This window comes from Aotus nancymaae, unplaced genomic scaffold (assembly GCF_030222135.1).
Source record: "Aotus nancymaae isolate 86718 unplaced genomic scaffold, 86718_ANA_hifiasm-v0.15.2.pri h1tg000019l, whole genome shotgun sequence".
Lineage (NCBI taxonomy): Eukaryota > Metazoa > Chordata > Mammalia > Primates > Aotidae > Aotus > Aotus nancymaae.
This window is the reverse complement of record NW_026988431.1, coordinates 60,912,142-60,939,493: the sequence shown is the minus strand read 5'-3', so window position 1 is coordinate 60,939,493 and position 27,352 is coordinate 60,912,142. Positions and strand designations below refer to the sequence as shown.

The 27,352-nt window shown below is 39.9% G+C and overlaps 1 protein-coding gene across 1 annotated transcript in view; it reads right to left on the bottom strand.

Moving 5' to 3' along the window:
- The window catches only part of PRKCI (protein kinase C iota), an 82,168-nt gene that overhangs the window by 34,638 nt on the left and 20,178 nt on the right, over positions 1-27,352 (bottom strand). Inside the window, exons 3-7 of the mRNA XM_021669515.2 lie at positions 13,130-13,219; positions 9,949-9,999; positions 5,334-5,419; positions 2,868-3,008; positions 78-132 (exon numbers count right to left, since the gene is read on the bottom strand). Coding sequence (XP_021525190.1) covers positions 78-132; positions 2,868-3,008; positions 5,334-5,419; positions 9,949-9,999; positions 13,130-13,219 — 423 coding nt within the window. The remainder of the gene's footprint in view (positions 1-77; positions 133-2,867; positions 3,009-5,333; positions 5,420-9,948; positions 10,000-13,129; positions 13,220-27,352) is intronic.

The window sequence follows — 27,352 nt, the reverse complement described above, 5'->3', positions numbered from 1 at the left end:
GGTAAAAGAGTCACCTAAGTAAGTCTTTACATGCTACTCTGTGAATGAACAATGGGATGTGCCAGCCCCACTCTTACCTGTTTGTGCATGGTCAGAATGCATGGATGACTGATCCATGGGCATCATTGGTTCCTACAAACATTTCCAAAGACACAGTAACTCAACGAATTCTTTTTAAATCCCAATACCTCTAATACACCCAGAAATAACACTATTTCAACAACACACAGCATATTAAAATTTAATTTTGAAAGAATATAACAAGTGAGAATTACATTTACTTTTAATTTTGTTTTATGAAACTATATAGTATTTCCTGTGAATGAGGTAATGTTAGTCATATTTCACAGAAAAGATAATACAAAACTAATCTAAGACCACCAATTAGAAATCAAATTAAACTGCTATATGTTCTGATTTGTTTCTCTTCGATACTACCTATTCTTCCTTCAAGCTCCACTTCCAATCTTTGGCAAAAAGAAGTCTCTGGAATATGCATTCTTTAGTTGGGGTCCAGGGGTAGACTTCAGGACATCTATAATCCCTTAAAATTATATGTGAATTTTTGTGGATTTCCTATTTTCCTGAAGATTTTCAAAGGTGTCAGTGGCCCTCAAAAAGAGAAAAGAAATACCTCCTAGAAACTAACTTATCCAAATAATGGCCAATAATCTCAGGAAAAATGTAGATTCAAACTCAAGTTATTACTAATTTAGATTCATGTTTAATGAATACCAGCAGGAAAAAGTAAACTTGAGAAAGAACATTAATGATACAGTTATAATTTCAAGGCTGCCTTAAAGACAGACTCATAAGTAAGCTTAAGGATTTTTAAATGCATTTAACCTCCATCCTAAAATTTCAATATAATCAATAACCCTGCCCCCTTTCCTTCCATATGTCACCAAAGAACACTCAAACATATTAAGAGTAACCTATATAAATTATGTTGGAAATAGCCTTCTGTTTTTCCTTAAGATTAGATTTTCCCCTTAACTACAAACCCATTCCTAAGCTTATATGAACTCATTAAATAATTCTAATACCAAAGAGCTACCAGTAAGAACCTGCTTTCACAACATCCAAAGAAAATCCCATGAATAAATACGGTATAACAATTCTAAAGGACAATTTAGAAAGATGCATCCAAGTATTTTTCTTCCTTTTTTTGTGGAGCAGGGCTAATTGGTAGGCAGTGCGCTTAGACAGCTGCATCCAGGTACTTTTTAAAATGCATATCTTTTAACCCAGTAATTCTAGTTCTGGATCCTTAAGGAAGCATGATTTGCAAGAAAGTTCACTAAGGTTGGCCAGGCACAGTGGCTCACGTCTCCCAGCACTTTGGGAGGCCGAGGCAGGGGGATCACAAGGCCAGGAGTTCAAGACCAGCCTGGCCAACATGGCAAAACCCTGTCTCTACTTAAAATACAAAAATTAGCTGGGCATGGTGGCGCACACCTACAGTCCCAGCTAGTTGGGAGGCTGAGGTGGGAGAATCACCTGAACCCAGGAGACGGAGGTTGCAGCGAGCTGAGATCGTGCCACTACACTCCAGCCTGGGAGACAGAGCGAGACTCTGTCTTAAAATAACAACAAAAGAAGGCACACACAAGCACATGTATCTTCTGGTGGATAAACAATCTTTTGTAAAGTCGACTCAGAAACAACGCACCAAAACAAAAGCCAGAATCTAATTAAACCTCGACATCCAACTATTCTTTTATCCAAGATAAAAGAATAAAGAAGACAGAATAACATGCTGAACATAACCATGGAGAAGTCCTGAGCAAAATTCTGCAACAGTGTAACTGACAAACAAATGACCATTACTTTTACAATAAAATTCTAAGGAAAAAAAGGAGAGAGAAAGAGAGAAATTAAGAAAGAACCAATAAATTTAAAAATATCTAAGAGATCAATCAATTGTACACGTGGACTTCATTTGGATCCTGATTCATAATGAAAACTATAAAAACTAAATAAGAATATTTATGAGAACAATGACTGGATATTTGATATAAGGAATTTGGTTTTTAGTTAGGTTTTTTAAAAAAGTCCTTATCTTTCAGAGGTACATGCTGAAATATGTCTGAGATTTGTTTGAAAACAACACAGGGTAAGGGTAAGTTAAGTGAATGGGCGTATAGATGAAACCAAGATTAGTCATGAGTGGGTAACTGTTGGAGCTGGGTGTCTAGCACAAGGGAGTTCATTACAGTGTTCCATCTACTCTTAAATATGTTTACATTTTTTCCATATGGAAAATTAAAAATGTTTATGCATATCAATTTGCACAGGAAAAGTTCTGGAAGGATATCCACCAAATGACAATTACCTTTAGATGGTAGAATATATGTGGACTTTACTTAACTTTTTCTTTATTCATCCATATTCTGTATTTTTTTCTATAACAAACACGTTTTACTTACATACTTAAATAGAAAGTGATAAATAAAAGTTAAACGCTTTTCTCCCCAGTAATCTTACACTTTAAATAGCAAACATGATACCTCGGACTCTTCTTATCTGCTTAAGATGGCTGCTAGAATAATGTGAGCTATAAACTAACATGTTCAGATTAAGGGAGAGGGGAAAACCTCTTAAATGTTCTCCGTATGCCTTCCTAATTTAGACCAGAGGATTTTATAGCAGGTCAGAGAAGCTACCTATATCCCACAAACAGACACCACCACAGATATTTCCAAGTTCTGAAGCTCACGGTATGTTAAGAGGAACGTAAGGTACTCCTGCCCGCGCTCTGTGGCTGCTCTCTTGTGCTGTAATTCCTGAACACCTCCCGACTTTAGCACGGTTTCAGCAGTGTTATCAAGCATGCTCTTAAAAAAGGACCGACAGCTGTATCTTACCGGTGGCAAAGAATGCCGCCCACATTCGACTGTGACGAGTTTATGGCACTTCTTATGAACCAGGAGTTTGCAGTTGATGCACTTGTATCCTTGGCGTCCAAGTCCCCATATTCGGTCTGTGCAGATGGCACAGTGAGCGCGCTGAAAAGAGTAATTCAACAACATTTTATTAACCAAAAAGAAGGTCATGATCATTTCCCAAACAATTTGCTGACTCAATCCCCTTCATCACGGTGTCAACTGTCAGCCCACGACAAAAACCAACAAAAGCAAAACAAAGCTTCCTCATACAGAATTTTCAAAAGTGATGAAGGCCAGTGAAAAAGCAGAGCTTGTTTTTAAGAGACACTGAAATTTGCAACCACATTTCTTTCTGTAGTAAGTCTAAGAATTTTCAGTCTTTACATAATTGAGTTCAGAATAATGAAAACAGAAAAAGTGAATTAAACTAGAAATACATATGGCAGAAAAGGCCATTGAAGGACTCCTAAGCAAACATAAACCTTCCAGGCTGTTCAGAGGTCAAACCAAAGCTCTGTATTCTTAAAGAGCAATACCTAAAGTGGCTTTTCATTTGAAAGCCACCTTTTTCTTTCTTTTTTTTTTGAGACAGAATTTCGCTCTTGTTGCCAAGACTGGAGTGCAATGGTGCAATCTCGGCTCACTGCAACCTCCACCTCCCAAGTTCAAGCGATTCTCCAGCCTCAGCCTCCCGAGTAGCTGAGATCACAGGCATGTGCCACCACGCCCGGCTAATTTTTTTTTTGTATCTTTAGTAGACACGAGGTTTCACCATCTTGGCCAAGCTAGTCTTGAACTCCTGACCTCATTCGTGATCCACCGTGTTCACCCCCCCACACCCATCTCCTCCCTCACTTTTTTTAAGAGACAGGGTCTTGCTCTGTTCAGGTTGCAGTGCAGTGGAGTCACTTTTACTCATTGCAGCCTCAGCCTCCTGGGCTCAAGCTTCCTGAGTAGCTGGGACTACAGGCATGCACCACCATACCCCACTAATGCTTGTATTTTTTGTAGAGATGGAATCTCACTATTTTGCCCTGGCTGGTCTCAAACTCCTGGGCTTAAGTGATCCCTCTGCTCAGTCTCCCAAACTGCTGGGATTACAGGCATGTGACATTGCACCCAGCCTCAAAGTCTTCTTAAATGTCAGTGCTACTGCAAGTACAATAGCTTGGGGAGGAATTTCGGGTGGTGGTTTCTATTTAATTAATTTAGTACATGGCATTAGTTTTAGAATGGCAATGGCACCCAAAAATTTGCAGTTATCAAGACTATTTAAAAAATTGGCTTCTGGCCAAGCATGGTGGTTCATGCATGTAATCCCAGCATTCTGGGAGGCTGAGGCGGACAGATCACCTGAGGTCAGGAGTTTGAGACCAGCCTGGCCAACATGATAAAACCCTGTCTCTACTAAAAATGCAAACAGGTCAGGGCTAGTGGCTGATGCCAGTAGTCCCAGCTAATCAGGAGGCTGAGGCACAAGAATCGCTTGAACCCAGGAGGTGCAGGTTGCAGTGGGCTGAGATTGTGCCACTGCACTCCAGCCTGGGCAAGAGCGGGACTCCATCTTAAAAAATAAACAAACAAATACATAATAAATTAACTGACTTCTGAAGACAGTCTGCTGCTTTCAAACTTTGGTTCTATCACTGACTAGTTGTATCATCTTGTGCAAGTTACGTAACTACCCTGTTCTTGAGTTTTGCCATCTATAAAATGAAGATACACAGTACCTATCTTACAAGGTTGTTGTAAGGATATAATGAATCAAGGTATATGAGGCATCTGAAAAAGTGCCCGGTACGTAGTACAACCCAGATAAGTGTTTGCTATTATTATTTCCTAAACAGTGAAAATCAAATTACAACATTAATTGGCAAAACAGATATTAAATAAGGAAAATAAGCCTTGCTTGTTTTCTGGCTACTTTATATTGCATTTTAAAATCCAATTTTCTTACAGCTAGAGTATATTATGTGGAAGAATTCATCAGTCAATCTGGAGCTTTTTGAGACCGGGTCTTGCTCCATCGCCGGCTGGAGTGCAGCGGCACAATCTCAGCCCACTGCAATCTCCCTCTTGGATTCAAGTAGGTGCACGCCACCACGCCTGGCTAATTTTTGTATTTTTAATAAAGATGGAGTTTTGCCATGTTGGCCCGGCTGGTCTCAAACTTTGGCCTCAAGTAATCCGGTCACCTTGGCCTCCCAAAATGCTGGGATTATAGGCCTGAGCCACCACACCTGGCCTGGAGCATTTTTAAGAGTGAAAGGAGATGCTATTAAAAAATATAAGCATACTGCCTCAGGCAAACTGGAAATATAAGGTTATGCGACTTATTTATTTAAAACTGTATAACAAGACTTAGTAACGAACTACCTTTCTTTCACAGTAGAAAGGGAAAAAATAGCCGTCTCACATTATCAACATTCAACAAACTATGTTTACCCTGTTGAAACGCTTGGCTTGGAAAGTGTGGCCATTGGCACAATAAAGCTTTCTCCAGCGGCGTGCACCTCTACGGTAGATGGATTCTGAAGAGAGATTAGCAGTTAAAAAAAAGAAAAAAGAGCAAGTGTGAGTAAAAGTCATTTTATAATTAAGTCTGTAATTTTTTTCATGATACTCATTGCAAGAAAAAAATACTGATAAAAACCCGAACGTCAAAAATTAAAATAGATCCATCAAGGGACCAGATGAAAATAAAGACCACAGAGTATTAAAATATTTGACTACTACTACTGGTTGGCTTTTTTTTTTTTTGAGACGGAGTCTTGCTCTGTCACCCAGGCTGGAGAGCAGTGGCTCAGTCTCAGCTCATTGCAACCTCTGCCTGCCGGGTTCCAGTGATTCTCCTGCCTCAGTCTCCTGAGTAGCTGGGATTACGGCGGTCAGCCATCACGCCTGGCTAATTTTTGTATTTTTAGTAAAAACAGGGTTTTGCCATGCTGGCCAGGCTGGTCTTGAACTCCTGATTTCAGGTGATCTGTCCGCCTTGGCCTCCCAAAGTGCTGGGATTACAGGCGTGAGCCAATGCGCCCAGCCTACTACTGCTTTTCTTTTTAAAAATTCTCCTCCAACTTTGTATTTTGAACATTTTTAATACCATAGAAAAGGTAAAATAAGAGACACATGTATCTTGTACTGAGATTTACCAATTATTCATGTTTTGTCATATTTACTTTCTGCGCTATAAAAACATACATTTTTTTTCTGAATTACTTGGAAGTAAAATGCAGATATCATGACACTTAAATACCCTTAAATGCCTAAGTATCCATTGCCTGAAATTAAGGACATTCCCCCACTATTCTACATAACCACAATACCATTGCCATGTCTTAGAAAACTAGTATTTATTCAATATCAACCAATACACAATTCATATACAAATTTACCTAACTGCTCTCAAAGTGACTTTCTTTCTTCCTTTTTTTTTTTTTGAGACAGAGTATTACTCTATCATCCAGACTGGAATGCAGTGGTGCAATCTCAGCCCATTGCAACCTCCACCTCCTGGGTTTAAGTGATTCTTCTGTCTCAGCCACCCAAGTAGCTGGGATTACAGGCACATGCTACCACACCCAGCTAATTTTTATATTTTTAGTAAAGAAGGGATTTCATCATATTGGCCAGGCTGGTCTCAAACTACTGTCCTCAAGTGATCTGTCTGCCTCAGCCTCCCGAAGTGCTGGGATTATAGTGACTTTCAAAGCTCACTTTTTCTATCCAGGATGCAATCGAGACTCAGGGATTGCATTTGATCATGCGGTTTTGGTCTCCTTATTGTACTCTAAAACATTCACTCTGCTTTATTTGTTATTTCTTTTTTTTTTCTTTTTCTTTTAGCTCTTTTTGTTGTTATTTCTTTTTCATGATGTTGACTTTTTTTTTTTTTAAGAGTCTGGTTGTTTCATATTATATCCCACATTCTGGATTATCTGTTTACTTATGATTCGAGGCAGTATTAAATACTTTTGGCAAAAACAATACACAGGTAGTGTTGTGTATTTCTTATCTCATTACATCATGGGGTACACAAATGTCAGAATATCAACTCTCACTACTGATATTCATTCACTATTAAAGGTAGTGACTGCTAGATCTCTTCATCGTAAAGGTACATTTCACTTTTTGTAACTAATAAGTAAAGTGGTATTTTGTACCACAAGCATACCTTTTTCCCCCAACAACTTTTCTCCAGTGGTCTTTATATTAATGTTTCTTAAGTATACTTTGAGAAAGAGGTTCCAAAAGATCAAATCTAGTCCACCTTCCTATTTTTAAGTCCATCATTATTATATACATTGTCTATTAGTCATTAATAATAACATCCCACAGTAATGGTAATAACAGTAATAGTTAACACCATGGAAAGATTACATTAGGTTCCCAAAGTCATATTTTAATGCAAATGTAGCACTGGGTTTACTATTTAAAATTAAGGTACTAAAGAGCAGTTGCAATGCTCTCAATTAGGAATCTTAGGATAGCTTAACACAGAATTGAAAGTTTAGAGCTATTTCAATTAATTCAAAGCAAAACAGGGGCATGTGCAAAAACCACAAATGAAAATGAGTTGCCTAATATCCACGCCAAACATCAAAAGCAGTAACGTACTCAAACACAAGTTTGCATACTTAAATTACATCAGAACAAAGAGGAGTTTAACTCTTTTAGTTCATCTCATTAATAATAACCATTGGCCAGGTACGGTGGCTCACGCCTGTAATCCCAGCACTTTGGGAGGCCAAGGCGGGCAGATCATGAGTTCAGGAGATTGAGACCATCCTGTCTAACATGGTGAAACTCCGTCTCTACTAAAAATACAAAATACAAAAAATTAGCCAGGCATGGTGGCACACGCCTGTAGTCCCTGCTACTTGAGAGGCTGAGGCAGGAGAATCCCTTGAAGCTGGGAGGCAGAAGTTGCAGTGAGCCGAGACTGCGCTACTGCATTACAGCCTGGGTGACAGAGCAAGACTCTGTCTCAAAACAAAACAAAACAAAACAAAATAATAAGCATTGGCTTAAATATTCCAAGGAAATTCCCTTAACGATTCCTGACCTGGAGAAACTTTTAAATGGTAGTTCTCAAACTTTAGTGTGCATCAGAATCACCTGAAGAGCTTGTTAAATCTGGTAGCTTAGCCCCAGTTCAAGAGTTTATGAATCAGGTTTTTTTTTTGAGATGGAGTCTCACTCTATTTTCCAGAATGGAGTGTAGTGGCACGATCTCGGCTCCCTGCAACCTCTGCCTCCTGGGTTCAAGCAATTCTCCTGCCTCCGCCTCCTAGGTAGCTGGGATTACAGGTATGCACCACCATGCCCGGGTAACTTTTTTTATATTTTTAGTAGAGACAGGGTTTCACCATGTTGGCCAGGCTGGTCTTCAACTCCTAACCTCAGGTGATCCACCAGCCCCGGCCTCCCAAAGTTCTAGGATTACAGGCATGAGCCACCACGCCCAACCTCCAGTGCAGTTTCTATCAAGTTCTCAGGTGATGCTGATGCTGTGGGCCCCAATGGCTACATTTTGAAAGTGAGTTTTAAAATACTAAAGACATCCAGATCCCACCCCCAGACTGATTCATTAGGCTTGGGAATGGAAATCTGGCATTGATCATTTCCTCTATCCCAAAATTTTAACGTGTCCAATGGTGAGAACCACCATTCCACTGTGGACTATGGTTGGTTACCCAAAGTTACTAAGAGTTTGAGATCTAATAAATATACACATTTCTCTGGGTCAATTGTAGGAATTCTGCAATATTTAAAGACATTTAATAAATGACTTGGGGCCAGGCACTGTGGTTCACACCTGTAATCCCGGCACTCTGGGAGGCAGAGGCGGGTGATCACCTGAGGTCAGCAATTCAAGACCAGCCTGGCCAACATAGTGAAACACCATCTCTACTAAAAATACACAAATAAGCTGGGCATGGTGGCAGGCACCTGTAATCCCAGGCACTCAGGAGGGTGAGTCAGGACAATCACTTGAACCCCAGAGGCGGAGGCTGCAATGAGCAGAGATACTGTGCCACTGCACCGCACTGCACTCCAGCCTGGGTGAGAGAGCGAGACTCTGTCTCAAAAAAAAAAAAAAAAAAAGAAAAGGTGACTTAATAATTGTTTAAAAAAAAACACTGCAGAAAAAAAAGTCAATTCCTAATGACATGTGCTGAGTGTCACGTCACTCTCAAGTGGTATAACAAAAAAAAAACCAATACGTTTGTTATGTGTAACTGTGCATGCATATACGAGACACAGAGAAAGAGATAAAGCAAAGAGGAAAAATGTTAAAAATTGGTAAATCTGGGCAAAGGATATACAGGTATCCTTGTTTTTTTTTATTTTTATTTTCTTTTTTACTTTTCTCTTTTTAACTTTTTTTTTTTTTTCAATTAATAGAACACTTCAGTTTCCAGGCAGGTATCCTTGTTTTCAATGTTGTTTCAACTTCTGCATAGGTTTGAACATTTCCAAAATTAAATTTTAAAACTGAAATTTGACTTAATTTTCCTTTCATATGTGCAACAGACAACCATGTAAGTTGTAACTAAGAACTATCTGAATTTGATCTGGCAAAAGTAGCATTTGGGCAGTAACTAATATATTCTAAATTAGACTAAAAAATGGAAAAGAAATCAAATGAATTAGAAGTTCTATTTCCTTTTTTTTTTTCCTTCACTTGAGAAGAAAGTGCCTGTCTCTGTCACCCACACTAGAGTGCAGTAGTGCGACCCTGGCTCACTGCAGTCTCAAACTCCTAGGCTCAAGGGATCCTCCCACCTCAGCCTCCCAGGCAGCTGCGATTATAGGCACACACCATGCTAATTATTTTTTGTCTTTTATGTACAGACAAGGTCTCACTTTGTGGCCCAGGCTGGTCTTGAACTCCTGGGCTTAAGTGATCCTCCCACCTCAGCCTCCCACAGTGCTGAGATTATAGGCATTAGCCACGGTCCACTGCACCTGGCTAAAAATTCTATTTCCGATTTCTTTTCACTTGAACAACAGCATAGTAACTCTTGTAAATGGTATGAAGTATGTAAACACTCACTGTCTTCTCCTGGACAGGGCATCCCAGGACGTTCTGGTACACAAGGGAACACTGAAAGAAAATAAATTAGCATGAGTTAACAGCATATTTAAAACATACACATTACATATCATTTAAAATTCAAATGTATAAAACACTCCAGCTTGGCTCTGTAGGCCAGAAGTCCAGGCAGAGTGACTGAGACTGTTCTGGTATCCCAAGGAAATAATTAAAAAATAAATAAATAAATAAAATTCAAATGTAAAAGAAACTGCCCAGATTTCAACTTGACCCTCTCTTCGCATGAGACAAGTACACAGCATGTGGTCAGTACTTTTTGCCAAAGGAATTAATTTTACCAAGGCCATATAAAAGAACGCTTTTTTTGCCTTTGCTTTGTTGGTGTTAAAAAAAAAAAAGAAGAAGAAGAAGAAAAGGTCTTAAGAAAATAACCACGTCTATAAACGATGCATCAGGCCAGGCACAGTGGCTCACGCCTCTAATCCTAGCACTCTGGGAGGCCCAGGTGGGTAGATCATTTGAGGTCAGGAGATCCCAGTCTGGCCAACATGGCAAAACTCTGTCTCTACTAAAAAGAACAAAAAAAAATTAGCCAGGTATGGTGGCGTGCCTATAATCCCTGCTACTTGGGAGGCTGAGGCCCGAGAATCGCTTGAACCCATGAGGCGAAGGTTGCAGTGAGCCAAGATCATGCCACTGCACTCCAGGCCCAGTGACAGAGTGAGACACCATCTCAAAACAAAAACAAAACCAAACCAAACCAATGCATTAGAAGCTCAAATGACATTCCAGTCCCTGTTATATCATTAATTATTTTCTTATCCTTAAAGAAATTATTAACTAGTATTTCCTTAAATCCTCAGTATAGTGGGACAAGTTTGTCACAATGAAGAATGCAAATTAAATTACAAAAATGTGTACAAATATGGTACATAAAATATTAGTTTTTAAAAGATGTATACTAAACTTAGGACTAAATTAACACCAGAAACAGTACCAAAATCCAAAATGTAGATTTACATTAGAAACTACAAATTTATATACTAATTCAAACCATTTTTATAACAAGGTAGAATATAAAGCAGCAATGTATTTATGAAAACCTAGTCAGCTATTCATAGTCTGTGGTGCACTAAAGGACACAGATAAACAAAGAGCACAGCACATAGGAAGAACAGCTCCTAATGCATATTTCTAAGAGCTGAAACATAAGCAAATGTCTGAAAACATCTGTGATGTAGTATTAAAAGGCAGTAAGACTTAAAACTGACTGTTTAATACCATTCATCAATCACCTCTTTATGCATTCATTGTAATTTTATTCTGGAAAGAGATGACAAAAAAATAGACTCTTAAAGCTCTATTAGAATCTCAACAAAGTAGATTATGGATCCCTTGTGAGTCACTATGTCAAATTCTAGACAGAGAAAAAATCAGGCCAGGCGTGGTGGCTCATGTCTGTAATCCCAGCACTTTAGGAGGCCAAGGCGGGTGGATCACTTGAGGTCAGGAGTTCGAGACCAGCCTGGGCAACATAGTGAGACCTTGTCTCTACAAATAATAATAACAATAAATTAGCTGGGCATGGTGGCGGTGCCTGTAATCCCAGGTACTCAGGAGACTGAGGCATGAGGATCGCTTGAGCCCAGGAGGTGGAGACTGCAACGAGCCGATCGTGCCACTGCCTTCCAGCCTGGGAAACAGAGCGAGAGAAACTGAGTGAAACTGTGCCTCAAAAAAGAAAGATAAAATCAAACTACTGTTGTTGTTGTTTTTTATAACAAATACATCGTAAAGGAAAATACAAAGGAATAATAATAAGGTACTAAAATGATTCATTACACTTGAGGAAAGATTTACATTTGTTTCACTTTTTTAAGTTTCCCAAGTCTGGTCTCACAACTCTCAAAAATACTAGATGAAATACTGCCAATATATTGTGATTAAATGCAGTATATTAAGAGGCTCTTGGCTGGGTATGGTGGTTCACACCTCTAATTCCAGCACTTTCGGAGGCCCAGGTGGTAGGAGACTCCTTGACCTCAGGAGTTTGAAACCAGCCTGGGCATCATAGTGATATCCGATGTCTACAGAAACAAAAAAGATTAGCCAGTCATAGTGGTGCGGCAGTGCCTGTGGTCCCAGTTACTCAGGAGGCTGAGGTAGGAGGATCACTTGAACCCGGGAAGTCAAGGCTGAAGTGAGCTTTGACTGCACCATTGCACTCCAGCCTGGGAAACACAGCAAGAGAAACTGCCTCAAAAAAAAAAAAGTTTTACATGACATAAAAAAAATTTGAAGGTAAAAAAAAATTTGAGGATAGTGGAATGAAAGAAACAAAAATTTGGCATCAGAATTCATAGATTCACAATCCAGGTCTATAATGTGGCAGTTACACGATAACTGAGTTTAGGTTTCTTCTTCTATGCCACTGCCTACATCTCAAAGTGGCTGAGGTTTAAACATATTAGGGTCTGTAAAGCATCACGTAAATGGGCCGGGTGTGGTGACTCATGTCTGTAATCCCAGCATTTTGGGAGGCCAAGGCAGGCAGATCTCTTGAGACCAGGAGTTCGAGACCACCCTGGCCAACAAGGTGAAACCCTGTCTCTCCTACAAATACAAAAATTAGCCAGCCATGGTGGAACTTGCCTGTAATCTCAGCTACTTGGGAGGTTGAGGCACTTGAACCTGGGAGGCAGAGGTTATAGTGGGCTGAGATCACACCACTGCACTCCAGCCTGAGTGACAGAGTGAGACTCTGTCTCAAAAATAAATAAAGGAATCATGTAAATCGTTTCACTATTAACCTTTAAGCAAAAGCAAAGATATTAAAGATACCTTACCTTTGGAGGTCATTATTTCCATACATTACAAAACTGCAAGGAGATGACTTAGATTCCCCAGGCTCTCAACTTCTAAGTTCTATCATAAACTTGCTGTGATACACTGAGAAATCACATTTTAATATCCAACAAGACTGACAGAGATCACAAAATTCCCCAGACTATAAGAAGCAGATTAATTTTACCTTCTGTAGCATGTGACAAACTACTGAATAAGGACAATTACTTAGGCATGAGTCAGAGATTAAGAAAATGACATTGGGATTATGTTTTAAAATAAAGTGATTTCAAATAAATTATCACTCTGGACAAGTATGAAATGACTACTCTCTTACCATGAATCAAGAGTTCAGAATCCTTGTTTAGCTCATAAAGTCTAAAGGCTTCTTCTAACTCCAACTGAGATGACACTGTACACGGGTCTCCTAAAAAATACGGAAGTTAAGTAAAGCTCACTTTAAAACCCCAAACGTGATGATCACTAAACAAATTTCATAATGCAAATTCTGTGAAAAAATAATCTCATATTTATAAACAGAAATATGTGACAAGGACAAATATTTATTTATTATTATTATTATTATTATTTTTGAGAACGGAGTTTTGCTCTTGTCGTCTAGGCTAGAGTGCGCTGATGCAATTTTGGCTCACCGCAACCTCCACCTCCCGGGTTCAAGCAATTCTCCTGCCTTAGCTTCCCAAGTAGCTGTAATGACAGGTGTGCGTCACCACACCCGGCTAATTTTTGAATTATTAGTAGAGACAAGGTTTCACCATGTTGTCCAGACTGGTCTCAAATTCCTGACCTCGGGTGATCCACCTGCCTCAGCCTCCCAAAGTGCTGGGATATTTAGATACTTATTTAGACAATTCAATTTTCTGAAGTAGGTAACATATTTCTTTCTTTTTTTTTTGGGTAACATATAACTTTCATTTATATTTGTACAAAAATACTACATGAGGTTCACAGACACCAAATTATATAGATGCTCACTAAAGCCTCAACTTCCTGGGCTCAAGCAATCCTCCCGTCTGGGCCTCCCAAAGTGCTGGAATTACAGGCATGAGCCACCACATCTGGTCATTTTGTTCTTAACATTGTATATATCCAAAATATAGCACACAGAATAGACCACATTTTTTTTTAACTATAATTTTTTTTTAGAAGGAGTTTTGCTCTTGTTGCCCAGGCTCCGCCTCCTGGGTTCAAGTGATTCTCCTGCCTCAGCCTCCCGAGTAGCCTGGACTACAGCCATGCACCACCACACCTGGCTACTGACCAAATTTTAAATTGTCACTGCTATGTGACTAATGGATATGGCCAAGAGCAGGCTTTCTGTTACCTGTTTCTTTAAAAGAGGAAGTAAAAGTGGTTCCATCGCCACAATATGATTAGTCAGAAGTCTCCATGTAATCATTTCATCAAATTTTTCCCTTCACACGACAAAGCCTCCTCAAAGGAGTCACAGAAAGGAAAAGCTACAAAAGTACTGAAGAACAGTCCCACTTGAGCTGCTATGAAATGTAAATGAACAGTTTTAGTAACATACACACAGAGAAGGGAAGGAAGAAACACCTCCCTTACCCAACTAGCCAGACAACTGAGTCATCCCTGGCAATCAATGAGGTGGCACATCTGGCTGGACAATGGCATTCCTCCATGAATAAGTCATTCAAGCCAGGTCTGGTGGCACATGCCTGTAATCCCAACATGCCTGTAATCTCAACACTTTGGGAGGCCAAGGTAGGCAGATCACTTGAGGTCAGGAGTTTAAGACAAGCCTAGCCCACATAGTAAAGCCCCATCTCTACTAAAAATACAAAATTTAGCTAGGCGCAGTGGTGTGTGCCTTAGTCCCAGCAACTCGGGAGGTTGAGGCAGGAGAATCACTTGAACCCAGGAGGCAGAGGTTGGAGCATACTGCAGAAATTCAAAGGATCATTAGAGGCTACTGTGAGCAACTAAATGCCAACAAATTGGAAAGCCTAGAAAAAACGTATAAACTCCTAGACATATACAACCTACCAAGACTGAACCATGAAGAAATCCAAAGCCTGACTAGACTAACAAGTAATGAGATCAAAGCCATAATAAAAAATCTCTCAGCAAAGAAAAGCCTGGGACCCGATGGCTTCAGTACCATTTAAAGAAAAACTAATACCAATCCTACTCAAACTATTCCAAAATACGGAGACGGAGGAGGGAATACTTCCAAACTCATTCTAAGACATCAGTATTACCCTAATACTAAAACGAGACAGGTAAGTCAAAAAAAGAAAACTACAGGTCAATATTCCTGATGAACACTGATGCAAAATCCTCAACAAAACACTAGCAAACTGAATTCAACAATACATTAAAAAGATCATTCATCATCACCAACTGGGATTTGTTCCAGGAATGCAAGGATGGTTCAACACATGCAAATCAATCAGCGTGATACATCACACTGGTACAACAGAATAAAGGACAAAAATCACATGATCATTTCAATTGATGCTTAAAAAAGCATTTGGTAAAATTTAACATCCCTTCACGACAAAAACCCTAAAACAACTGGGGATAGAAGAAACATACCTCAACACAATAAAAGACATATAAGACAGACCCACACCTAGTATCATACTGAATGGGAGAAAACGGAAAGCCTTTCTCTAGGATCTGGAACAAGACAAGGATGCCCACTTTCACTGCTATTATTCAACGCAGTAATGGAAGTTGAAGCTAGTGCAATGAGACAAGGAAAATAAAGGGTATCCAAATTAGAAAAGAAGATATCAAATTATCCTTGTTTGCAGACGATATAATCTTATATTTGGAAAAACCTACAGACTCCACACACAAAAAAAAGATTAGAACAGGTAAACTAATTTAGTAAAGTTGAAAGGATATGAAATCAACATACAAAAATCAGTAGCTACGGCAAACAATCTGAAAAAGTAATCAAGAAAGTAATTCCATTTACAGTAACTGCAAATAAAATAAAATATCTACGAATAAATATCACAAAAGAAGTGAAAGACCTTGGCTAGGCGCAGTGGCTCACACCTTTAATCCCAGCACTTTGGGAGGCTGAGGTGGGCAGTTCACCTGAGGTCGGGAGTTCGAGACCAGCTTGACCAATATGGAAAAACCCCATTTCTACCAAAAATACAAAATTAGCTGGGCGTGGTGGCACATGCCTGAAATCCCAGCTACTCAGGAGGTTGAGGGAGGAGAATCGCTTGAACCTGGGAGGCGGAAGTTGTGGTGAGCCGAGATGGTGCCATTGCATTCCCGCCTGGGCAACAAGAGTGAAATTCCATCTCAAAAAAAAAAAAGAAGAAGTAGTGAAAGATCTGTTTCTTTAGAATGAAAATCATAAAACATTGATGCAAGAAATTGAAGAAGACACACATACACACACACACACACACACACACACACACACACACACACACACAGAAAGATATTCCATGTTCATGGACTGGAAGAATCAATACTGTTAAAATGTCCATACTATCCAAAGCAATCTATAGATTCAGTGTAATCCCTGAAATTACAATAAATACCAATAACATTCTTCACAGAAATAGAAAAAAAATCATTGTAAAATTTATATGGAACCACAAAAGACCCAGAATAGCCAAAGATAGCCTGAACGAAAAGAACAAAACTGGAAGAATCACATTCTGTGGCTTCAAATTATATTATGGAGCTACAGCAACCAAAGCAGGATGGAGCTGGCATAAAAACAGACACATAAACTGATGGAACAGAAGAGAGAACCCGGAAATAAATCCGTACATCTAGAGTGAACTCATTTGTACAAAAATGCCAAGAACATACATTGAGAAAAGACTTCAGTCTTCAGTCTTCAATAAATAAGACTGTCAATAAGTAGTGCTGGGAAAACTGGATATTCCACATGCAGAAGAATGAAACTAGACCCCATCTCTCACCATATGCATAAATCAAATCAAAATGAATTAAAGACTTAAATCTAAAACCTCAAACTATGTAACTACCAAAAGAAAAAATTGTGGAAACTCTCCACAACATTGGTCCAGGCAAGTAATTCTTGAGTAATATCCTATAATCACAGGTAACCAAAGCAAAAATAGGTAAGTGGGATCACATCAAGTTAGGTTTCTATAAAACGCTGCCATCAAAAAAGTAAAGAGACAACCCATAAAATGGAAGAAATAGGAAAAAAATCTAATAATCTGATTAAATAATGGGCAAAAGATCTGAATAGCATTTTTTTTTTTTTTGAAACGGATCTCACTCTGTCACCCAGGTGCAGTGGTGCAATCTCCGCTCACTGCAACCTCTACCTCCCGGGTTCAAGTGATTCTTCTGCCTCGGCCTCCTAAGTAGCTGGAATTGCAGGCATGTGTCACCATGCCCAGCTAATTTTTGTATTTTTAGTAGAGAAGGTGTTTCACCATGTTGGCCAGGCTGGTCTCAAACTCCTGACGTCAAGTGATCTGCTCATTTTGGCTTCCCAAAGTGCTGGCATTACAGGTGTGAGCCCTGAATAGGCATTTTTTTTAAAAGGAGACATACAAATGGCAAACAGATATATGAAAGGGTGTTCAACATCACTGATCATCAGGGAACTGCAAATCCAAACTACATCAAGATATCATCTCATTCCAGTTAAAATGGCTTTTATCCAAAAGAGAGGCAAAAAGAAATGCTGGAAAGGATGTACAGAAAAGGAAATCTTCATATGCTATTGCTGGGAATGTACATTAGTACAGTCACTATGAAGAACAGTATGGAGATTTCTCAGAAAACTAAAAGTACAACTACCATATGATCCAGAAATCCCACTGCTAGATATACACCCAAAAGAAAGGAAATCAGTATATTGCAGAGATATGTGCACTCCCATGTTTACTGCAGCACTATTCACAATAGCCATTTGGAAGAAACCTAAGTGTCTATCAACGTGATGGAAGTACCATTCAGTCAGAAAAAAGAATGAGATCCTGTCATTTGCAACAACATAGATGAAAACGGAGGACACTGTGTTAAGTGAAATAAGCCAGATATGGAAAGACAAACCTCTCATGTTCCATTTGTGGAAGCTAAAAATTAAAACAATTGAACTCATGGAGACAGAGCAGAATGATAGTTACCTGAGGCTGAGAACGATAGTGATGGTGGGTGGGTACAAAAATATAGTCATGTAGAATGAGTAAGATCTAGTATTTCGTTCAAGACTAGCCTGGGTAACATAGGGAGACTTCTTCTCTATAAAAAAATTTTTTAAATAGCCAGGAATGGTGGCTCACGTCTGTAGTCCCAGTAGGCTGAGGTGGGAGGACTGCTTGAGCACGGGAAGTCAAGGCTGCAGTGAGCTGTGATCATGTTACTACACTCCAGCCTGAGCAACAGAGACACCGTCTCAGAAAAAAAAAAAAGGTTAGAAAAAGAAAAAAAGATCTAGTACTTGATAGCACAACCAGGTAATTACAGTTAACAAAATTTATTGTATATTTAAAAATAATTAAAAGAATAGAATTGAAATGTTTGTAACATAAAGAAATGATAAATGCCTGAGGTGCCCCATTTACCCAACGTGATTATGCTCTGTATGCCTGCATGGAAATAGCTCACATACACCATAAACATGTACACCTACTAGGTATCCATTAAAATCAAAGTAAAAAATTAACAGCGAAAAAGGTCTGCCCATTTAAAATTTGGCCAAGCGTTTCCAATTGTCCTCCAAAAGAGTTATAACACATACATTCATTTAACCAACAGTATATCTTTCCTAATTTCTTTCCTTTTTTTTTTTTTTGAGACGGAGTCTCGCTCTGTTGCCCAGGCTGGAATGCAGTGGCACAATCTTGGCTCACTGCAACCTCCACCTCCTGGGTTCAAGCAATTTTCCTGCCTTAGTCTCCTGAGTAGCTGGGACTACAGGCGCCTACCAGCATGCCCTGCTAATTTTTGGATTTTTAGTAGAGACAGGGTTTCGTCATCTTGGCCAGGCTGGTCTCGAACTCCTGACCTCAAGTGATCCACCTGTCTTGGACCCCCAAAGTGCTGGGATTACAGGTATGAGCAACCACACCTGGCACTAATTTCTTAATTACTAAATTCTGTATTTTCCAATCCAATAGGTGAAAAGTTATGTCTCACTTTAATATTTTTAAATTTCTTAAATTATTAGTGACCTTTGAGCCTGTTATTTATGAATTGGCTATTTTTACCTCATTATGTAGATTTTTCACCTACTTCTTGACATGTATTGTACATTAGCTATAGCAATCCTTTGTTGTAAATGTGGCAAGTATTTTCTCTCAGTTGTTACTATTCTGGTATACAAAATTAAGAAAAAGTCTCTTTCCCAGCTTTTTTTTTCAAAATTTTCCTGTTTATTTTTGAGGATTTATTTTTCCTCATGAAATTTTTGTCAGGTTTAAAATACTGTTGAAAATTTGGGAGAAATGTTTTCTTTACAGATTGGAACGTAGGGAATCCACTTTGTATATGTTGCTGACTCCCAAATCATTCATTCAAGTTTTGTTTTACGACACAATTTAGTTTTTGTTGTTTCTTCATACATTTTCTTCACATTTCTCTAAGGTTTATTACTAGATTTTTTTAAAAAAACAATTTTTATGTTGTTACTGTAGATTAAATATTTTCTTTGAATATACTTTCTATTTTCAATCTGTAGGAAGAAAAGTTACTGGTTTTCATATGTTCATTTTATAAATGTCTTGTGTTGATATTTTAAGAGGCTAGATGAAAAAGAGTGAGGTCAACACGATTTAACCACATCACACAGTTACACTATTTCTGGATCAAAACTCAGTACGCTATAAAAAATGAGTCTAACTGTATGTAGAGAAACTGGAATCCTCACATGCTGCCGGCAGGAAAGGAAATGGTGCAGCCACTCTGGAAAACTGCTAGTAGTTCCTCACACGGTTAAACATTGTTACCGTATGAAATAAAAACATATTCACACAAAAAGTTGTAACCAAATGTCATAGCAACATTATTCAACATTATTCAACAATAGCCAATTGCCCATCAATTGATGAATGGATAAATAAAATGTGTATATCCATACAGTGGAATATTATCCACCCATAAAAGGAATTAGTAATGACACCGTATAGGAAATGTCTAGAATCAGTCTATCTGTAGAAACAGATTGTGGATTAGTGGTTACCCAGGTCTAGGGCCTGCAGAGAAAGGGGCAGGAGAGAAACAAGTACTGACTGCTAACAGATACGGAACTTTTTTGAGGGGTAATGAAAACGTCCTATAATTGACGGTGATAACAGTTGCACAACTCGGTGATTATACTAAAAACCACTGAATTGTACACTTTAAACTGGTGAATTATATCTTAATAAAGTTGTCTTTTTAAATAAAGTGTTTTTTTGTTGGTTTGTTTTTTTGAGACAGAATCTCACTCTGTCACCCAGGCTGGAGTGTGGTGGTGCCACCTAGGCTCACTACCACCTCCAGCACTCAGGTTCAAGAGATTCTCCTGCCTCAGCCTCCCTAATAGCTGGGATTACAAGTGTGCGCCACCACGCCCAGCTAATTTTTTTTTTTTTTGTATTTTTTTAGTAGAGACAGAGACCAGGCTGGTCTCAAACTATGACCTCAGGTGATCTACCTGCCTCAGCCTCCCAAAGTGCTGGGATCACAGGCATGAGCCACCATGTGCAGCCAGAGTCTAGCATTTTTGTAAAAGTAAGTTTGCCCGCAAAGTAGCATTCTAGTCCAGGAACAGAGTTTACAAGTCTGCTTTATTTTTCATCAAAGAAATAAAGTAATTCATTAAAAAATGCTCCCTTTTTCAGTTATGTAAATTTCTCTCATTTTGCCACAAATATGAAAGTCAGTATCATTATATATTTCTTTTTGTTTTTTTCTGAGACAGAGTCTCACTCTGTTGCCTAAGCTGGAATGCAGCGGCATGATCTCAGTTCACTGCAGCCTTGACCTCCCAGGCTCAAGCAATCCTCCCACTTCAGCTTTTCAAGGTAAAGCCGAGCCCCACAGGCTCATGCTATCATGCCTGGCTGATTTTTTTTCCCTTTCATTTTTTTGTAGGAACATTTTTTTTGTTTCCCCATGTCGTCCAGGCTGGTTTTAAACTCCCAGGCTCAAGCAATCCTCTCACCTTGGCCTCCAAAGGTGCTGGGATTACAGGCATGAGCCATCACGCCCAGCCAACACTTCATTTCTAATATTCCAGGTGAGAAAACTAAGTACAGACTGTTTTTTTTTTTTTTCAGTTCAGACTGTTTTTTAAACAAGATTCATTCTCTCATTCATTCTCTCTCTCTCTCTCTCTCTCTCTCTCTCTCTCTCTCTCTCTGTCACAAATGATACGATGAGTATTTGTTTTACAAGCGCATCTTGGCTTTTCAAAAATCTAAACATTAAAACATTAAGTCCAAATTTCCCCAGACTCACTGGCTAATTTTGATGTCCCAGAAAGCCAAAATAGATTGAACCAAAAAAAGACGAATACATAGCAAACTGTGATTCTACATTTCAAGTGAATTCTGTAGTTAGGACGATTTTACTGTGGTAGTCTATGAATGAAAAAAGCCAATTCTAACCATCTCACTTTTACCGGACATCATCTTTTAAGCAGCCTAGTATCTGCTTGCTATTAGTTGAAACCTAAGCCAGATCAAGTACTTGCTTTTAAAATGTACCTAGAGACCAACACTTTTGAATAACCATAGGAAGCATGAAAATAAGAGTTAGTTACTGACTCTACGTATGTTCAAACCCATTTTGTTTTTCTTGGACTGAATATCTTTAGTTCAAGTATAACCTGTTTTGGCCAACTGCTTAATGCTTGATAAAACTGAATGCATAAGCGTGAAGCAAAACATTCCATGCAGTCATTAGGAAACAAAATGAGCAGAAAAGCTATTTCTCAAAGCCCACTCTATTACAAAAGTCCAAATTCACATCCTAGTGCAGGAATCCACCCCGTGTGACAATTGCTCAGTGCAGTGAATTTCAAGGGAATGGAATCTGCATATTAACCAGCAGGTTTTTTTTTCCAACACATTTACTGTTTTGTTTTTGTTGTTCTTGTTTTACCTATAAAAAGATAGAAGCAAATTAGGGCATTAGACCTCAAAAAGTCAGATAAATATTCACGTTCCAATTATTTATATGAGATAACCTGACAGAATGAAGAACGTGAAACATGTATGTAACCCTTGTTTTATTTAGTTATTTCAGTATATGCCTAAATTCAGTGCCCCACGTATGAAAGAATACAGCCTAATACCAAAGTTGGCAACCTCTGAGACAGTGTCACACATTCTTCTCCCTGATGTCCAAGTTGACCACAGACTCCCAAGACTCTCACTCTGTTCCCATCAGGACCTTCACACTGCCACCCTGCCTCTGAATACACGGTCAGAACACTAAACCATTTGCAAAAGTCACGGTACTCCCTACTGAAAAGTGTTACACTGCTTAAAATATAGATTCGCACAAAAAAAAACAAAAAAAAAACAAAAAAAGAAAAAAGAAATAAATAAAAATAAAATAAATAAAATATAGATTCGCAACAATTTTCCAAGAGTGCCATAATGTTTAGGTGGTCATCCTTTCACTATTAGGCCCAATCACAGCAGCAGTGAATTTTTGGCTTGTTGCTTCCTTTTTCTGGCAGGTGAAAGTCAGTGGTTACAGAAATACATGCCATCCATGAAGTTGCTCAGCTTTCTTTTTTTTTTTTTTTTGAGGCAGAGTTTCGCTCTTCTTGCTCAGGCTGGAGTGCAATGGCGCAATCTCGGCTCACAGCAACCTCCACCTCCCGGGTTCAAGCAATTCTCCTGCCTCAACCTCCCAAGTATCTGGGATTACAGGCATGCGCTACCACGCCAGGCTAATTTTGTATTTTTAGCAGAGACAGGGTTTCTCCATGTTGGTCGTGCTGGTCTCAATCTCCCAACCTCAGGTGATCCACCCACCTAGGGCTCCCAAAGTGCTGGGATTACAGCCGTGAGCCACTGCGCCCAGCCTCAACTTTCACATCTGAAGAGATGAAGTAATAGGAACAGATATAGCCTCCATCTAAAACAATTTTAAAACACTGGATTAAACAGTGGTTTAAGGCTGGGTGCAGTGGCTCACACCTGTAATCCCAGCACTTTGGGAGGCCGAGGTGAGAAGATTGCTTGAGTCCAAGAGTTCAGGACCAGCCTTGGCAACATAGTGAGATCCCATCTCTACAAAAAAAAAAAAAAGAAAAGAAAAAGTTAGCCGGGCATGGTGGCACACACCTACTTAGGAGGCTGAGGTGGGAGGACTGCTTGAGGCTGAGAGGTCAAGGCTGTAGTGAGCCGTGACTGCATTGCTGCACTCCAGGCTGGGTGGCAGAGTGAGACAATCTCAAAAAAAAAAAAAAAAAGGTCTTAAAAGTAGCCAGAGAAGAGATACTTTACATACAGAAAGGAAGTTAACAGCAGATTTTGCACCAGAAACAATGCAAACTATGAGACAGGGTACTGAAAATTAAAAAAACACCTCCAATCTGGAGTTATTTACCAATCACAATCATCTTTCAAAAACAAAGGTGACCTAGCATAGGCAAACTGACAGACAGAAAGTTTAACACAGGTTACCAGGGACTGCAAAAGAAGGGATAGGGAGTTATTGTTTAATGGGTACAGTTTCTGATTGGGACAATGAAAAGTTCTGGAAACGGACTGACAGTGGTAATGGTTGTACAACGCTGTGAAAGTACTTATGCCACGAACTGTACACTTAAGAGGCGCTGAACTGGTAAATTTTCTTATTTACATTTAATTACAATTAAAATTGTTTTAAAAGGGTACACTAATTCTCAAACTACATTAACAGATCTCAAGACATAATGCTCTGCTAGGCACGCCTGTAATCCTAACACTTTGGGAGAGCAAGGCAGGAGGATCACTTGAGCTTAGAAATTCTGAGACCAGCCTGGACAACATAGCAAGACTCTGTCTCCACAAAAAATAACATAAAAATTAGGCCAGGCATGGTGGCTCATGCCTGTAATCCCAGCACTTTGGGAGGCCAAGGCAGGTGAATCAACTGAGGTCAGGAGTTCGAGACCAACCTGGCCAACATGGCCAAATCCCATCTCTACTAAAAGTACAAAAATCAGCCAGGTATAGTGGTGGGGGCCTGTAATCCCAGCCACTCAGGAGGCTTAGGCAGGAGAATTGCTTGAACCCAGGAGGTGGAGGTTGCAGTGAGCTGAGATCACACCACTGCACTCCAGCCTGAGTGACAAGAGTGAGACTCCATCTCAAAAAAAAAAAATTAGCTGGGCATGGAGGGGAACTCCTGTAGTCCTAGGTACTCAGGAGGCTGAGGCAGGAGGACTGTGTAAGCCTGGGTGGTAGGCTGTGGTGAGCCATGATCATATCACTGCATTCCACCCTGGGTGACAGAGAAAGAATCTGTGTCAGAAAGAAAAACAAAAACAAAGACATAACATCCAAGGGGGAAAAAAAGACATTTCAGAATATGGGATACACAATGCCATTTATTTTATTTATTTATTTATTTTGGAGGCGGAGTCTCGCTCTGTTGCCCAGGCTGGAGTGCAGTGGCGCGATCTTGGCTCACTGAAACCTCCGCCTTCCAGGTTCAAGGGATTCTCCTGCTTCAGCCTCCCAAGCAGCTAGGACTACTGGTGCGCACCACCACATCCAGCTAATTTTTGTATTTTTACTAGAGACAGGGTTTCACCATATTGGCCAGGCTGGTCTCAAACTCCTGACTCCATGATCCGCCCACCTTGGCCTCCCAAAGTGCTGGGATTACAGGCGCTAGCCACTGCACCCAGCCAGTGCCATTTATTAAAAAGCACATAAAAATACTATGCTTGAGCCAGCTAGGAGGAGTGCCTGAGCACAGGAATTAGGAGGCCAATCTGAGCAACACAGCGAGGTCCTGTCTCTCAAAAACAGAAACAAGAAAACCCACTATATTTTGTTATTTTTATGTACGGAATAGTGACAGAAAGCAGATCGGTGACTGCCTAGGGATGGAGAAGTGAGAGTGAGGAGGAAACAGTGTGGGGATCATAAGCGTACCCCACAGCAGCAGTTGACTATGAGAGAGAGGAAGAGGACAGGGCAAATGGAGATGGGATGCCAAGAAGAAGAACATACCTTCCCAGATATCAGAGCAGATGCACCTAAGAGCCCCAATACTATCTCAAGACTCCCACAGCCTCTCTTGCCTTATAAATAACTATTTCTCCACTCACAACGCTCTTGACACCAAATGTGTGAGTTTTCCACAGGCAAATCTTCAATTCTCTGTGGAGTCCAACCAAGTGTCCTACAATTTAATTAAATTCTGACACTACCTGGAGTTAACACAGACCCCACAGGTTTAGGGCTCAGTCCCACAGACTGTCCCCCACTTCAGATGCTAACTGCAAGTAGTAGATCCTCAAATTAGCCACACTTGTGTCTGACTTGGCTACAAACTGGGCGTTCTCATGTTGGGACTCAGTAACCAGTACTTAAAGGTCTCTCTGACTTTCTCCCCCAGTGACCCACCCCTACAACTGACTCTCCCAAAGCCAGAATGACATTCTCTGAAGTTCCTAAAATCCAGACCCAGCAAGGAGAACAATTGTTTTGTCTTCCCCTCCCAGTAGGACCAAGAATGTAATCACACTTGAACAGATCCTTCTACAAGATAATGTGCAAGTTAATCTCTTGTCCCTGATCTGCTCATTCTTCCTAGTAATCCCTACAAGAGAATTTCTCTTCTCCTTTCTCCTATAACCTGTTTTATTTAATTAATTTTTTTTTTTTAGGCTAGTCAAGTGAAGCAGTGGGAGTGGAAAAGGAACAAAGAAATCTGTAACTGGCTGTGATCAATCAGTTGTAAACACCAGGGCACCTGGGCCAGCCACACAACCTGTTTTACCAGGATAGCATATAAGCTTCTGAACTCCACTAGGTAGTGAGTCATCTCTGTGGTTCTCCTGTGTACACATAATAAAATCTGTATGCCCTTTCTCCAATTAATCTGCCTCTTGTGAGCTGACTTTTCAGCAGCAAACCTTTGGAGAGCAAGGGGGAAGCTTTCTCCTGGCCCCTACACCCACAACCCCCTCCTCATCTTAAATAATTTGCTCCCAACACATATTGTAAAGAATACAAATGAAGAGCCAGATGAAGAGGTACATGGGGCAAGGTACGGGGGGACGCAGAGTTTCCAAGCCAGGTCCAGGTGAACCACCCTCCCAAGATCTTAATTTGTTCACTGAGCAGGAAGCGCTTTGAAGCCCTACATTCTGGGTTCTTAAGCGGGGAGGGGGTCGGGGGGTGTCCCATTACCTAGGCAAGATTGATTAAATCATTGGCCACTGGTGATTGACTCTATCTCTAGGCCCTCTGACCTCCCCAGAAATAAGGGGAGGTAGGCTGAAAGCCCCAACTCTCTAACCACATGGTCGATTCCTCTGACAACCAGAAGCCATCCTCCAAGAGCCATCTCATTAGCATAAATCAGGTTGGGTTGACAGGGGCTTATCATACATAACAAAAGATGCTCTTCTCACTTCTATCACTCAGGACATTCCAAGGGTTTTAGGCACCGTCAGGAACCAGGGAGGAATAGCGGATACATATTTTTCATTATGTTACAGTATCACACCTCACCCCTGAATCCACCCCCACTCTACCACTCCAAGGGGTTTCTCCTAGGTGAACCCCAGTCTAATTCCTTTTCCTTCCAGGCCTCCAGATGGCTTGGTGTGTAAAAGATAGCAGCCAGAATTTACTGGGCTTAAGGTCTGTCTGAGGAACAGAGGTGGGAGAGGCCAGAACTAAGAAAACTAGTTGGAGACATCTCTAAGTCAGCGATCTTCTAATTGGGATACTGTACCACTGGAGCGCAGGAAAACTTCAGGGACTAACAGGCATAGAGTTTATTTAAAAGGAATCAATTTCCTGATCCTCAACTTCCATGTGAATTCCTTACTAAAAACCATCTGCTCAAGGATATGCCTGGGATGAAGTGCCCCATGTCATCTCCTTTTCAAAATTTTCTTTTACCATTTTATGAAGGCAGTATATATACCTACCACATGACCCAGCTATTCTACTTCTAGGTATTTACTCAAGAAAAATGGAAATGTATTTCAATACAAGGACTTGTACATGACTGTTCAGAGCACCTTTATTTAAAATAGCCCAAATCGGAAACAATTCTAGTGATCTCCAACAGATTAATGGATTGCAGAACATCCACAGGATAGAATACTACTCAGCAACAAGAAGGAATGAAACTGATACACATCTAATACATGTATCAACAATCGTGCTGAGTGAAAGAAGCCACACAACCCACCAAAACATACACGCTGTGTAACTATCCGTGTAAAACTCTAAAAAATGCAAACTAATCCGTAGTAACAGAAAGCAGGATCAGTAGTAGCCTGAGGATGAAAGAGCAGAAGTGAGGAGCTGCCAAGCACAAGAAAACATTTGGGGATAACGGATACGTTCTCTATCTTGCTTGTGCTGATGCATTCCTAGGTATT